Here is a 13,273-nt window from a genome sequence, read left to right on the forward strand (position 1 = left end):
GAACAGGATTGAAACGGGGGCTCTCAACATGCTCTTGGTCAGTCAAGTAGTAGTCCAAGCTCATCATCAAGTATGCGCTGCGTCCACTTGTAACAATTCTGAACGGGTTGGAAGAAAGTGGTTCAGCATTTGGATATCTGGAATTGCCTTTCAATCAGCATTGCAGCCCCGAGACTAACCTCTCACTTTAGGGCTCAAAGGCCTGATCTACGTGATGCTGAAGGACGGCAGTTGGAACAACAAACCGGGAGAACAGTCAGAGAAAATAAGTAAGCAGTCAACGAGAGTAAGAAATAAGGTGAGATGAGAAACTAGCCTGTTTGTCAAGTAGCAAAAGATGAGGGCTTTGTTGAGACCGTCGACCTTGTGCTGGACCGATCGGCGGAGTTGTGGATGGTGGGAGAAAAAGATGAAAGGAAAACCAAGTCCTTCTCACTGAAGGAAGTCGCAGTATTTAAAAGAAGTACCCGGTCACGGTCGTGGGAGGTCCCATGAGACCATGGGGTCTTGAGATGGGATCCCCAGAAGGGAAAAGCAGATTACCCTGTTAGTAAGGTACACGAGGAGCGGAAGGAGCGACTTGAAGACGGCCAGCATCCTTTACAGTCTGGAGTATTATTAGAGTAGGTAGAATTAACAGAGTTAGACGTTATATAATACACTATCTAATGCGGGTGGCTTGTTGCAGCTTTGAGTCGAGAACTAGAGACAAGTAGTGTGCCGCGGCTGCTTTCTGAGAGCATTCGATTCAGCTCTTTTAAAGGCCATAGCAACACAATTCGCATCAGCTAAATTGCAAGAAAGCTTTTAATTTACATAAGATCAAATAAGATGTGATTGATTTGATTATCTCGCGTTGAGGTAGAATGATGCTATACAAATGGTTGTTCTGGACAGAGTAAGGTCTAAAGGCCCTGGTTACGAGGAAAGAGGATCTGAAATAGTCAAAGGAAGCATAAGAGAAAGAAAAGGAGAAAGGAGTAATGTTGAGGAAGTGGAAGCAAGGGTACACGAGGGGGATATTGTGCAATATGGATGAATGGTCAACACCAGAATGAAGATGATACATCGTGAAACGTCGTAATTTTGTACAAGCACAGCAGTAGAGACAAGAAAGACTATGCGTCGTAGGCACCGAGTGCACCGGGTAACGGGCCGTCTAGATCGATGTTTTCGACGGATGTCCTGTTGTCAGTGGTGTCGCGGAACAGGTTGGCAAAGTATTTGCTGGCGACTTCACTCTCCTGCTTGGTTCTGCTAACCTCCTGCTTACGCCTTCCGAGGTCTTCGACATCCTGAGCCAGAGAGCTGTGAAGGTTACCAGCGGGTACGCGGAGGATACGGCGAACTTCAGATGATATCCGGGTAGAGTTGGAGTGGACGTAATCCATCTCTTCGAGAGTGGCGGCAATCTTGCGCGAAAGCCGAGGTGGAAGTGTCGAGGGAATTGTAGAGAGCACATATGCCGTGGTAATAACAGCTAGCCAAGTTAGCACACACTGAAAAAAGCCAACAATAACAGCAAGACTCACCAGCAGCAAAGATACCAGGAAGGAAAAGACGCCGCAAGTTGTTTGGCCCAAGGAATTTAGCGGCGCTGAACGCACTGTCAACCCAGCTGATACCACCGAACGCCCGGCCTCCCAGAACAGTCACGGCCGTCATGGCCATACCGGTCCCGGCAAGTTTCTCTTGCCGCTCCCAGAGGGCAGAGATATCGAAGAAATCCAGCAACTCCACTTCAGTGTCGACTTGCCTTGCAAGCGCATGGCGACGTCCACGGCGGAACATCAAGTCGGCGCGGAAAGTCGGGGCGCTGAACTTGTCTTCTCCAATATGCAATAGACCAAGGTTCTGGATGAAGCCTACGCCCTGGGCGGTCTTGGTGCGAGCATAATCCTCGCATCCAGCCACCGAGTCGGAGATATGATCTAACATGGCCAACTTCAGATCTTCGGCGTATTGGAATGCAGAGAAGATACCGGGGTATTCAACCCCCAGATTGGCCTCGGATACGTTGGAGATGGCGGACGACAGGGTTGATCGAGTGTGTTTATACACATCCTCACATGAATCGTCGATGGCCTTGTCGACTTCTTCCTGTAGCTCAACCTTCTTCTTTTTGCCAGACTCATATGCAGGCTCAAGCTCAGCCAACTCTTGCAAAACATTCTGCAGCTCTGAATCAGCAACATCGCGATTGACAGAAGCCAAAGCGCTGATGTCCGCAAGAAGGTTGAGCAGGTATGTCCGAGCAGGAGCCAGCTTTGAACGAGATCGTTTCTCCAGCACAAACCGGCGCAAAGAACTCTCCAGATTCTCGAAATCTTGAATCTTCTCCTTTTCCTTTCCTTTACCCTTGCCCTTGTCTTCGGGATTATCCTCATCGTCACCGCCCGGCCAATCATTTCCGTTGGGATCCGATCCTCCGCCACCTCCACCGCCACCACCACCGGGGCCTTCGACAGGGCCTTGTGGTGCAACGGGGATGGCATTGCTGGATACAAAGTGCACGAGTTCGGCGGACTCTTTGTATGTGCGAGGGCTCAGCTTCTTGATCTGATCCAAAATCATCCGTTGACACCGCTGCTTGTCGCGTATCTGATCGAATCCGTTGACAACCATGAACATGTAAGCCTTCTCGTGCGCTGCGTTCCAGATGAAGTCCTGTGCTGAGAGGGTGAAATGGTTGGCAGCAGAGACAACAAAGACCACCACGTCGATCTCTTCTTGGCGAGCAAAGACAGCAGTGGTCTTCAGTGAATCCGAGTTGAGACCAGGAGCATCAATCAAAGCAATGTCAACCACACCGTTATTGAGAAGGGATTCGTCGATCGTTCGTACATCCTTCACGTATACCTTGCACTGCATATACTTTGTGTTGTCGATAACGATGTCTTCGAGTTGAGCCAGCGAGTAGACGTCATAGGTGGTTTCGTCGTTGCGGTTATAATGTTGATCCTTGTGCACGGCATGCACTTCTTCAAGTCCACCATTCTCCCGAGCATCCAGGACCTCGCAAAAGATACTAGTGCAGGGCTGTTGATCTTCGGGTAACACCTTGCGCCGAAGAAGAGCGTTGCAGAATGTTGACTTTCCTGCATTTAAATCTCCCGTAATCAAGACTTTACTGGAGATGTCCTCGATTCTGTCCCGTAGCGAAAGGAGATGCTTGACGCTCTGGCTAATCTTTCCATCCAATAGCGACGCAATCGACGACTTTTCCAAAGAATGTACCAGTTCAGCTTGAGATAGAGCCCCCAACTTCAAATCGAGCTTCAGGATCGAGAATTCTTGCGCGATTTGCGGGCTCATCAATCTGGGTTCCGGCGGAGCTCGGCGTTCGGCAGCAGCGCTCGATTCTGCGGCTTCGTCATTGATAGGCATAGTAGCAGCGCGTCTCAAATTTCCAGGCCGTGACAGGTTGTCCGCGTGTGCAGTTGGGTCTCCCAAGAACGATTGGCTCTGATGTAACGAAGGCTTCTGCGAAGAATCGCTCGGAACGTTTTGTACTGATGGGTAGTGGGCGGGCCATTGCCGGTTCATATCCTGAAGTTCCCTCAACGTCTCGATAGTGCGGGAGATAGCGCGCGCGAGCTTCGTTCGGTTCGAGTTACTAGATTCGCCATTAGCATCTAGATAGCCTACCGAGATACTGTAACCACCGGGTAAGAACGCACTATAGCAGTTGATGAACATGACTAGCGACAATCTGTTTCTCGTGCTCGGCCGCGGGATTCCATTCTCCAGGTTGGGTAGGCGTATGCGCAGGAGTTGGTCTATCGACCAGCATTTCGGACCTCCAACCAGCACTGGACTCTCCATCCGCGACACTACCTCCATATCCCGAGTCCGCACGCAGCGTGTTCATCAAAGCCGTAGCACTTTCCGAGGTCGAACCATTCCCAACGGTCATATACGATGGCGGAAGTCGGGGGGCAAACGGATTCTCCTCTGGTGCTTCAGGAGGTGGGTGTGTCGACGACCCCTCACCGGCGGAAGAAGAGGAGCCACCTTTGCCGGAAAAATACTCCTGACTCATGGCGACGACTTCGTGTGTTGCATAGAGATCGAGTTGCGATGAATTGATGTCGAGGATAAGGTGATGTGATTTCTCTCGGCAAGACCCGTAAAAATCGCGGCTCAATCGGGAATAGCGGCTGCCATGTGACTGGGTAAAGAATGGTATCGCCGTTACAAGCCCGCGGCAGCCTGATGTCACCGCCGCTCGGCGAGGTCTCCGTTCTGTGCCTCATTGATACCCCTCGGTTGCTATCTTTCTATCCCAGTCTTTTCATTTCTGTCAAAGATGAATGTGAGTTCTCACTATGCGACCGCTTGAAAGGATTTTCTGCTAATAATCACCTTTAGATCGTCGAGTGGGCGTTCGGAAAGCGTATGACGCCCGCTGAGCGTCTCCGCAAACACCAGCGGGCGCTCGATAGGACACAGCGGGAACTGGATCGAGAGCGAACGAAACTCGAGAATCAAGAGAAGAAGCTCATAACAGACATCAAGAAGAGCGCGAAGAATGGACAGATTGGAGCATGCAAGATCCAGGCGAAAGACCTGGTACGGACACGAAGGTATGTTGCCTGATACTCTGCCCATATTGCTCCGCTGGCAGATTGGTGATGTATTGTTCTCGACGCACAGATATATTCAGAAGTTCTATCAGATGCGGACACAACTACAGGCTATCTCTCTTCGCATTCAGGTACGATGTTCCTTTATCTATGCGCTTAGCCGAGGGCTTACGGTTGCCTGGTACAGACCGTCCGAAGCAACGAACAAATGATGCAGTCGATGAAGGGTGCGACAATGTTATTAGGAAGCATGAACAAGCAGATGAACCTTCCAGCCTTGCAACGAATCGCGATGGAATTCGAGCGCGAGAACGACATCATGGATCAACGACAGGAGATGATGGACGACGCGATAGATGAAGCGACAGGGATGGAGGGCGAGGAAGAGGAGGGCGAAGACATCGTCAAGGAAGTCCTAGACGAGATCGGCGTTGATCTTACGCAAGCGGTTCGTCTTCACGTGTTGATTTGTGCAAAGTTCACTTTTCTAGAATGTACTAACGCATCTCTGAAACAGCTGGGAGAGACGCCATCGGGCATACAGAAGGAGTCGGTTAGTGAGGCACGAGTAGCTCAAGCGGTTGGTGCTGGCGGTGGTGGAGGTGGCGCAAGCGACGACGACGATCTCCAGGCAAGGCTCGATAGCCTCAGGCGATAGCCGCAACCTTTGATTCTTTTTTACGAGCCTACAACTCCGACATCTCGTTTGATCCAGCCCAGTGGGGCTATTCTAGACGCGGCCTTCTCCAATTTTAAACTGGATAATGAAACATACCCATGACGTTGCGAGAAGAGCGAAACTGACATGACGAAACTATCCATATCAAGAAATGGGCTAGGGTTATTAGACTCGAGCCAGTCTTATTTTCATCATTCTATAACATGAAAACATTGAAACGACCACTGACCTCACATCCTGCATTTCCGTAGATGAGGCTCTACGAGATGGGACAAAACCTGTTTTTTGATAATGCCCAAAGGTTACGCAGCTATCGCCTCGCTCATGCTTGATTCCTGGATACGAGATGGCGATGGCTCTGCCTCTGCGTACAGTCATAAGGAAGGTAGTATAAACAAACATTCTTGAGCAAGAATATGCGAGATTCCTGTCAAAGTGCCGATGATGACCGTAGCCCTATATTAAATCATCCTAGATAGTAGATCAGTGATCGTTTCAGGGCAACGCCTCGATTACTCGATACTTCGACGCCGAGAGGCTCTGCTGCCGGAAGCGACGGCATCCAAGTCCGTATGAAGTACGCAAACAACTTTTGCATGAGAACAATTCTGCGGGAGTGTTGACGCGAGCCACTCACATCCATGTCTGATCTGGTGGGCTTAGCAATCGATGGCATCGCCCATTTGCCCGGGCTCAGTCGGGCTCAGGCTCGTGAAACGGAAAGGAGGGGTAAACTTGAGTTGGGACACACCAGGCAGATGTATAATGGTGTCAGTATATGTAAACCCCAGCCGAATTAGTCGATATCTGCCCCGCGTCAAATATAATGTTCAGACGTTGTAGCCTTGTGGGTCAGTGATTCAGAGCAAGAACGGCGGGGATGCTTTGACAATTGTAATGCATGGTAACAAGCAAGCGCATTAGATTCTCAAAGTGTGAGTCATAACTGATTGGTGGTGGGCTGGCACAGCCCAAAGTAACAGACAGGTAGCGGAGGCTGAGCTGTTCTGCAAGCAACGGTATTGGTCACTGCGCCTTAGCTGCATATCTTCTGCGGCTAAGGGCAAGAAATACATATGGATTGGAGGGCGCCAAGGAAGAGAGGTACGTTGCGCTTACGAGTCTGCCAGTTCTTCGTCGTTGGGAAGAGCCAAGCCTCGCATAGGGGCTAAGAGGGAAGGGGAAGCCAGTCAAGATCCCCGCAGTCATCCCTGCAGGCAGAGTGGCTTGGTTGATTCGCCTCACTATCAGATAGAAGAGCCTCATGCACGCTAGGCTCCGTCCGAATCAAATGTTTCTGCCTTGACAGCGCACAAGGGTTGCAGAGTTGCGGTATCGATGAGCATAGGCGGGATTCTCATCCATGTCTGAAGCCTCACATTTCATTGCCCGGGCTCACTGCGTCATTTCATTCTCTCTATCTGTTACCAAGCAGTCGAGAATATTTGCCCATTTGCCCGGTCTTCCACGCAATCTTATCTCCGCAGTTTCCCCAGGGGCAGTCTTCTGACGGGAAACTGGGCGTCTAGTCTTGAGCATGGTGTCGTAGCAGAATTTCCCATTGGCGAATGAATATTCTTCTGGCAAAGTGCTGTGTAGTTGCAATCAGAGCTCATCGTGCATCTGCTGACACCCCTCTCCCAAAGATAATGGATGTGTTGTGCGTTTGGTGTGGGGTGTCTGGGAATATTTCAGTGCCCTCGTCGCCTCGTCCGAACCTGTTCTGTTGCCATTCCTCAGCTCATCCTACCCGCCCAAGTCAGTCTTCCATCCTTCTTCGTCGATTGGACTACGGCTGCTCCCGCAATTTGCCTCCTCACGCAAACCCTTAGTGGAATGGCAATTACCAACATGAATCCGCCTATGCCTCACCCACATCAGGCGCCAGTCCACCCGGGCGACAGACCCCATGTTCCATTCGGTAACCCCGCTGGGCCCATGAACCCTAGCTATCTAGCGAATCAAATGAGGCAACTTCATATCCAGGAAGACCGGCTCAGCCCTAGCCTTGAAGCGAGGCCAAGGGATTTCATTGATGATATTGACATCGATGAGCGAACGGGTACCTGTTATGTCGGCTATACCTTTTTCAAGGCCCAGACGACTCCGGATTCCCAGCCAACATGGAAGAAAGCTGAGAGGAGTAAGATGAACCTGAGGCAGAACGACCTTGCTGACCTCGTGAGGAAGAATTCTAAAAAGACTTCAGTCGCAACTCAGTACCAGAACTTGTCCATTGCCAAGCGAACCCATGTGGACCGACTGATCGAGGATCTTCGACATAGCAACCCCCGGTTCCACTGGACGTGCGTTTATGTCAAGGAGGAGATAAGAGACGTCAAGGGCAAGAACTTCCGCCGCGGCGATTACGAAACGACGTCAATGACAATCATCCTCATGGGAAAATCGATGAGATCGATGAGCCGATCATCTTCCGGGGAATCGATCCACCTCAGAGATCAGAGACCAGCTCACTCGCAGCGTCTCTCACCGGAGAATCAGCATAGACCTGCCGTCGTAAATGGCCCTTACACTGATCCGCGGCACGGGCCGAATTATGCCCCAACGCCGGTGCCACCCCATATGCCTAATATGCAGCCAGGACCTGCACAATTCCACCAGCAAGGGCAGCCCCCTTTCCGCCCGCCGCCCCAGAATGTGATGGGAGGACCGGTGCATCCAGAGCCTGCTCAATTCCATCAACAAGGTCCTCCCCCTTCCCGTCCGCCACCACAGAACGTTATGGGAGGACCAGCGCATCCAGAGCAAGGCAATTGGACACAGAATGTCCCAAGAAGCCAACCGCCACATCCTGCGCCAGTTGTGCACAACCATATCAATCATCCGCCCGTGCCCAATGCTAGACCTGACGCGCCAGATCATGGTGGACGAAGGCCCGCAGTCAACCCAGAGCCCATGACTCATAGAAGGGAGATTCCCCCTCCGGCCACAAACCGAAAGAATCCTCAAGTGAAAGTTGGCGGCAAACGCGATAAGTCGCCGAAACACCGCCATGGCTCAGAGCCAGATCTAACCGCCGACGAAACCAGCAGTGGAGATGAGATACTGACACCGGACTATGACGGTGAAAATTCAGAAGAAGAATTTTCCAGCCGTGAAGCCAAGTCAACCAGGACACCATGGAGAGGAAGTCTTCATCGTGGCCATTCGTCCTCGAAGCATCGCCATGGTTATCGCACACACTATCGGAAAGAGCCACAACGAATTGAAGAGCGTGGACACAGGAGATATCGAGATAATGGTATTGTCGACATTTACCCGGCGGCTTCAACGCATGCTGCAAGACAATTGGGCAGGGCTCACGGTAGCACTCGACACTGGGGTGCTCAACCCAGAATCCTCCATCAACAGCCTAGCCACGATGATATGGAGTTGCTTCTAGCTCAGGCTCGAGGACGGGCGCAGCATGATATTCGCAGTCGGATGCTGAACGATTGGGAAGCGGAACTCGCAGAGCGTGAGCATATCTTCGAGTACCAAAAGCAGATGCTCAAGGATTCAATCCGCAACGAACGGATGGATGACATTGGTTTCATTAACCGCTCCAGGTCCTTGCGGGATCATCAATTGCCCCCATACCACCATCGTGGCTATCTTAACTGATGTTTTTTCGAGTCTCTGGGAGCTATTCGTTTCGTTTCTTATGTTCTTTCGGGTCTCCTATCGGATGGTTTGTCTTGGTATTGAGCTGGAAAATGAGCAATTGGAATCTACAGATACCGTTTTCGTGATAGTCCTTTCATGACTTATCAAAGTTATGCACTTACAAAGTCAATATCCACGATTTCCCTTGAGTATGTGGGGTGTAGTTCAGGTAGTGACGCACAGCCAACACACAAGGAGGACAAGAATGGGTCCCGCGCAGCCCACCTGAGTGACCTCACCCCGAGTTGACGCCTATCGATAAGCCCCTCCATTAAGTCACCGGGTTAGTGCACTCCCGCTGCCTCCCGTTTATTTTCGTCATTTCTCCTTCTCAAACTTTCATACTCTCCAGACTTCAATTCACCTCAAGCTTTACATCTTTCTCCCTTTTCTTACCCTCTAATTTACTCAAACTAACGTCCAAGATGCCTCGCCAATTCTTCGTCGGTGGTAACTTCAAGATGTATGGCCCGCTACCCCGCAATGGTCGACACCATCGTGCCCGCCATATACTCCTACCTGAACCCCGCGAACTGGTATAGGTAGCTAACAGCCGGTTCTTCTTTCGCCTGTAGGAACGGTAATGCCGAGAGCACTACCTCCATCATCAAGAACCTCAACTCTGCCAACCTCGACTCCTCTTCCGAGGTCGTCGTCTCCCCTCCTGCCCTCTACCTGCTCCTCGCCCGCGAGGTTGCCGACGAGAAGATTGGCGTCGCTGCTCAGAACGTCTTCGACAAGCCCAACGGTGCTTTCACCGGTGAGATCAGTGTTCAGCAGCTCAGCGAAGCCAAGATCAACTGGACCATCCTTGGACACAGTGAGCGCCGTGTTATCCTCAAGGAGAGCGACGAGGTACGCGCATTGCTTCTGCTTCGGTGACACGAACAAATGCTAATTGGATTAGTTCATTGCCCGTAAGACCAAGGCTGCCATTGACGGTGGCCTGAGCGTGATTTTCTGCATCGGTGAGACGCTCGAGGTAAAGCTCCCTTTTCGCATTTTGCTTGTTCTTCCTTGCCCCACTCTGGATAGCTCTCGGCGCTTTAGGCTATTTACATCTTCTAACAACCTGTATAGGAGCGTGAGGCCAATAAGACCATTGATGTCGTCACTCGCCAGCTCAACGCTGCCGCCAAGGAGCTCTCCAAGGACCAGTGGACGAAGGTCGTCATTGCCTACGAGCCCGTCTGGTAAGTGGACCTCTGCCTTGTCATTTTCATTTTCACCGAACAGATGACACTAACAGAGACCAGGGCCATTGGAACGGGTAAGGTCGCTACTACCCAGCAGGCCCAGGAAGTCCACGCTGCCATCCGCAAGTGGCTCGGCGACGCCATCTCTGGTGAGGCTGCCGAGAACACCCGTATCATTTACGGTGGCTCGGTGAGCGAGAAGAATTGCAAGGAGCTTGCCAAGGAGGCCGATGTTGACGGTTTCCTCGTCGGCGGTGCCAGTCTGAAGCCTGCCTGTACGTTTTCGCTCCCCCTTCATAACTATATCGTGGTGCATCCGTCACTAACTGGCTTTAGTCGTCGACATCGTCAACGCTCGCCTGTAAGCTTTTGCGGTCAAAAATATACCACAGCGCTAAATGACGGTATGAGTTTGGATATATATCGTGATACAACATAAAAAATGAATAATTATGTCATATTTTCTTCCATCACGCGGGTTTCCACGTATAGCATCTTATGTAGCTGGACAAAGTATATATTAGATAGAAGCAACTCTAAAAAGGTCATCATGAAGAATACGACACCGAAACTCCAACTCCCCTCCAGTATGACGCAGGTGCACCCCCACCACCACCCTGCGCCCCGGCCGTTCCCTGAGAGCTCGGTGAGAACGAGCTCGGGCCTAACCCAACCCCAGCACTAACCAGCAACTCCTTAACCCTTCCTTCCCAAAGAAGACGCAAATTCCAAGACTGGTCAACACGGAGCTTAAGCACCGATTCCTGGTTCTCGTTCTCAGTGCTCGACGAAGGAATCTTATTCTCCCTCTCCGTAGCCACGGGGAAAGCAGAAGGGTCCCAAAGTCGAACTTTATTTCGGGCCCATTCAAGGTCTTCGGCATTTCCGACGTTGGACCTCTTCGACTGTCGCCACAGCTCGAAACCCGCTACCATCTCGCTTTCCCAGCTGTAGACGTTGAAGCCAAAGCGGGAGCTGAAGGATAGATTGGGTGAGGCGCGTAGGGAGTAGGATGTTGAAAGGGATCCGGTTAGTGGTGTGAGGGTGAGTGTTAAGGTATATGGGAAGGTTGAGATGGGTGAAGTAGGGCAGGGTGTCGGTGATGACGATGATTGTGGGTTTGTGGCTGCGGGTAACGTGCTGAACCGTAGGCCTGTGGACATGCCTATTAGTGACGAGACTGGAGAGTAATAGGCTTCCGCTCCGGCTGATAATAGGGACGGCCGATGTGCGACTGGCTGAAACCGAGGATCGGGGCCGAAATTCCATAGTCCGCGCCAGCCGAATAGCGAGTTATCCGTGCTGAACAGATACTCATTGCTGTACTTCCCTGTGTCGTGGGACAGTTGGCCTAGGAGAGTAGCTTGCGGTGCGGATTTGGATAGCGGAGGGCCCCGTGTCGAGGATACCGCAAGGGAGAGCTGCATAGACGGGGAGATCCGTCGCAGGAAAAGCGCGTTCAGGGTCGTCGGCGGCGGGAGGTGCAGCGTTGCATGCAGTAATGTCGCCTTCTGGCCGTTGGGGCTTTGTCCATAGCCAACGGTTCCAGGTTTCGTGCCATCGAGTATAGAATCCCAATTCCATGAATCAACAGGAGGGGCGATAGGTGCTTGCACTTGTCGGTAGCCAGGGGCAAGTTTGCGAAGGGGAATCAAAGCGCTCTTGCTTGGCGTATCATTGAATGATATGTTGCTGTATAAATATGAGACGGAGCCTTCGATTAAACCGACGGTGCCGAGGGTATAGCTCGTCGCGAAATTGGGGGTGGAGAGAGAGGAGAGGTGAACTCGGGCACGCTCAGGCGTTGTGAAGTCAAGAAGCGCTGATAATAGTCAATTCTGCATTCTCTACGGTCGCTCCAAAGCGGCCACTTACACTGTGTCGTCGCAGTGAGAGACGAGTACGAATTGTCGCGGTTCCACTGCGTCCCCTCCGCGAACGCGAGTTGGATATAGTCCATGAAATCGAGCATGATCAGGCGTCACTCAGGAGACGAATAGGACCAGCGTACGTTGTTGTAATACGTATTCGAGGTGAGCACCACAGAGCATAGTGAGTTCGAAGGGAAATTGCTTGAAAACAACATTGGAAGCGAGCTCACCCCCGGCCGCGGCGAGCCTATCAGCTCATTTCCTCTTTGGGCGAGTCGGATAAGCCCCGCATCAATGTTAATCCGCCGTTATCAGCGAAGAAAAAAATAATTCCACCACAATCTCCGCACTTGTATATCAAACTCTCTACTTCGATACCTCATCAATCGCCAAAATTCCAAAATGCCTCGTTCCAAGCGCGCCAAGATCATCCACGAGTCCAAGACCGCCAAAAAGTCCCACAAGGAACAGACCCGGCGCCTGTTCGCTAATATCCGCGAATGCGTTGAGAAATATGAGCACCTCTTCGTCTTCTCCGTTGACAACATGCGAAACACATACCTGAAGGATGTGCGCACGGAATTCGCAGACAGTCGGTGAGTTAACCCGTCTATAGACAGACAGATAACCACTCCGCTGCGCACATCGACCTGTACCTGATACTGATATCAATTATATTTAGCCTCTTCTTCGGCAAAACAAAAGTCATGGCTGTCGCCCTCGGCCACAGCCCCGAAACAGAAGCCGCTGAAAACCTCCACCTCCTAACGCCCTACCTCACTGGCGCCGTCGGCCTCCTCTTCACCTCGCGAGACCCGGCTTCTGTAATCTCGTACTTCGACAACTTCCGCCCGCTCGATTTCGCTCGCGCCGGGACAACAGCCACCCGCGACTTCTCCATCCCCGCTGGTCTGGTCTACTCCCGTGCGGGTGAGATTCCGACTACACAGGACGAGCCCATTAGCCACACGATTGAGCCGGAATTACGCAAGCTGGGTGTTCCGACTCGGCTTGTCAAGGGCAAGGTTATGCTTGAGTTGACGGATGGGCAGGATGGGTATCCTGTTTGTAAGGAGGGGGATGAGTTGGATTCGAGGCAGACGACGCTGTTGAAGATGTTTGGGGTTGTGACGTCGGAGTTTAAGGTTGGGCTTAAGGCTCACTGGACTAGGGACGGTGGTAAGGTGGATATTCTCGAGAAGGATGAGGGTGGTATGGAGGTGGAATAAATGGGGGTTTCTCAAAAGTGGTTCTCGTTCCTGGATTTCTCTTATA

General features: G+C 51.6%; 6 protein-coding genes across 6 annotated transcripts; 4 read left to right on the plus strand and 2 right to left on the minus strand.

Moving 5' to 3' along the window:
- Positions 1-955: 955 nt before the first annotated feature.
- On the minus strand, positions 956-4,168 carry BDV17DRAFT_28706 (mitofusin). Its single transcript, XM_073761074.1, has 3 exons — positions 3,681-4,168; positions 1,533-3,616; positions 956-1,480 (listed from the first exon to the last, which is right to left on the minus strand). The coding sequence occupies exons 1-3, from the start codon at positions 4,040-4,042 to the stop codon at positions 1,119-1,121; spliced, it is 2,808 nt and encodes a 935-aa protein (XP_073617770.1). The 5' UTR covers positions 4,043-4,168; the 3' UTR covers positions 956-1,118.
- Positions 4,169-4,224: 56 nt separating this feature from the next.
- BDV17DRAFT_28695 (ESCRT-III subunit protein DID4) lies at positions 4,225-5,337 on the plus strand. The gene is made up of 5 exons (XM_073761052.1): positions 4,225-4,315; positions 4,372-4,586; positions 4,657-4,717; positions 4,774-5,034; positions 5,104-5,337. Exons 1-5 carry the CDS (start codon positions 4,310-4,312, stop codon positions 5,242-5,244), a joined length of 684 nt encoding a protein of 227 aa, XP_073617771.1. The 5' UTR covers positions 4,225-4,309; the 3' UTR covers positions 5,245-5,337.
- Positions 5,338-7,116: 1,779 nt separating this feature from the next.
- On the plus strand, positions 7,117-8,889 carry BDV17DRAFT_289362 (uncharacterized protein; the record flags this gene model as incomplete). Its single annotated transcript, XM_073761645.1, has 1 exon — positions 7,117-8,889. One exon carries the CDS (start codon positions 7,117-7,119, stop codon positions 8,887-8,889), a length of 1,773 nt encoding a protein of 590 aa, XP_073617772.1.
- Positions 8,890-9,269: 380 nt separating this feature from the next.
- On the plus strand, positions 9,270-10,587 carry BDV17DRAFT_257801 (triose-phosphate isomerase TPI1). Its single transcript, XM_073757239.1, has 6 exons — positions 9,270-9,394; positions 9,507-9,786; positions 9,839-9,913; positions 10,012-10,124; positions 10,188-10,402; positions 10,464-10,587. Exons 1-6 carry the CDS (start codon positions 9,357-9,359, stop codon positions 10,490-10,492), a joined length of 750 nt encoding a protein of 249 aa, XP_073617773.1. The 5' UTR covers positions 9,270-9,356; the 3' UTR covers positions 10,493-10,587.
- An 88-nt stretch (positions 10,588-10,675) lies between these two features.
- On the minus strand, positions 10,676-12,187 carry BDV17DRAFT_297462 (mitochondrial distribution and morphology protein 10; the record flags this gene model as incomplete). The annotated part of the gene is made up of 2 exons (XM_073763494.1): positions 12,003-12,187; positions 10,676-11,949 (listed from the first exon to the last, which is right to left on the minus strand). Exons 1-2 carry the CDS (start codon positions 12,097-12,099, stop codon positions 10,676-10,678), a joined length of 1,371 nt encoding a protein of 456 aa, XP_073617774.1. The 5' UTR covers positions 12,100-12,187.
- A 213-nt stretch (positions 12,188-12,400) lies between these two features.
- BDV17DRAFT_280528 (ribosome assembly factor MRT4) lies at positions 12,401-13,227 on the plus strand (the record flags this gene model as incomplete). Its single annotated transcript, XM_073759896.1, has 2 exons — positions 12,401-12,594; positions 12,681-13,227. The coding sequence occupies 2 exons, from the start codon at positions 12,401-12,403 to the stop codon at positions 13,225-13,227; spliced, it is 741 nt and encodes a 246-aa protein (XP_073617775.1).
- Between the last annotated feature and the right edge of the window lie 46 nt (positions 13,228-13,273).

This window comes from Aspergillus undulatus, assembly GCF_047715775.1.
Source record: "Aspergillus undulatus strain CBS 261.88 unplaced genomic scaffold BDV17scaffold_12, whole genome shotgun sequence".
In the NCBI taxonomy this organism is placed as follows: domain Eukaryota; kingdom Fungi; phylum Ascomycota; class Eurotiomycetes; order Eurotiales; family Aspergillaceae; genus Aspergillus; species Aspergillus undulatus.

Coding starts and splice junctions, on each gene's coding strand:
- BDV17DRAFT_28706 (XM_073761074.1), bottom strand. CDS start 4,042: ATGAGTCAGGAGTATTTTTCCGGCAAAGGTGGCTCCTCTTCTTCCGCC. Junction 3,617..3,680: donor CATGTTCATCAACTGCTATA/GTGCGTTCTTAC, acceptor TGGCGAATCTAG/TAACTCGAACCGAACGAAGC. Junction 1,481..1,532: donor TCCTGGTATCTTTGCTGCTG/GTGAGTCTTGCT, acceptor TAACTTGGCTAG/CTGTTATTACCACGGCATAT.
- BDV17DRAFT_28695 (XM_073761052.1), top strand. Junction 4,587..4,656: donor GACCTGGTACGGACACGAAG/GTATGTTGCCTG, acceptor CTCGACGCACAG/ATATATTCAGAAGTTCTATC. Junction 4,718..4,773: donor CTATCTCTCTTCGCATTCAG/GTACGATGTTCC, acceptor TGCCTGGTACAG/ACCGTCCGAAGCAACGAACA.
- BDV17DRAFT_257801 (XM_073757239.1), top strand. CDS start 9,357: ATGCCTCGCCAATTCTTCGTCGGTGGTAACTTCAAGAT. Junction 9,395..9,506: donor GTCGGTGGTAACTTCAAGAT/GTATGGCCCGCT, acceptor TTTCGCCTGTAG/GAACGGTAATGCCGAGAGCA. Junction 9,914..10,011: donor GCATCGGTGAGACGCTCGAG/GTAAAGCTCCCT, acceptor CAACCTGTATAG/GAGCGTGAGGCCAATAAGAC.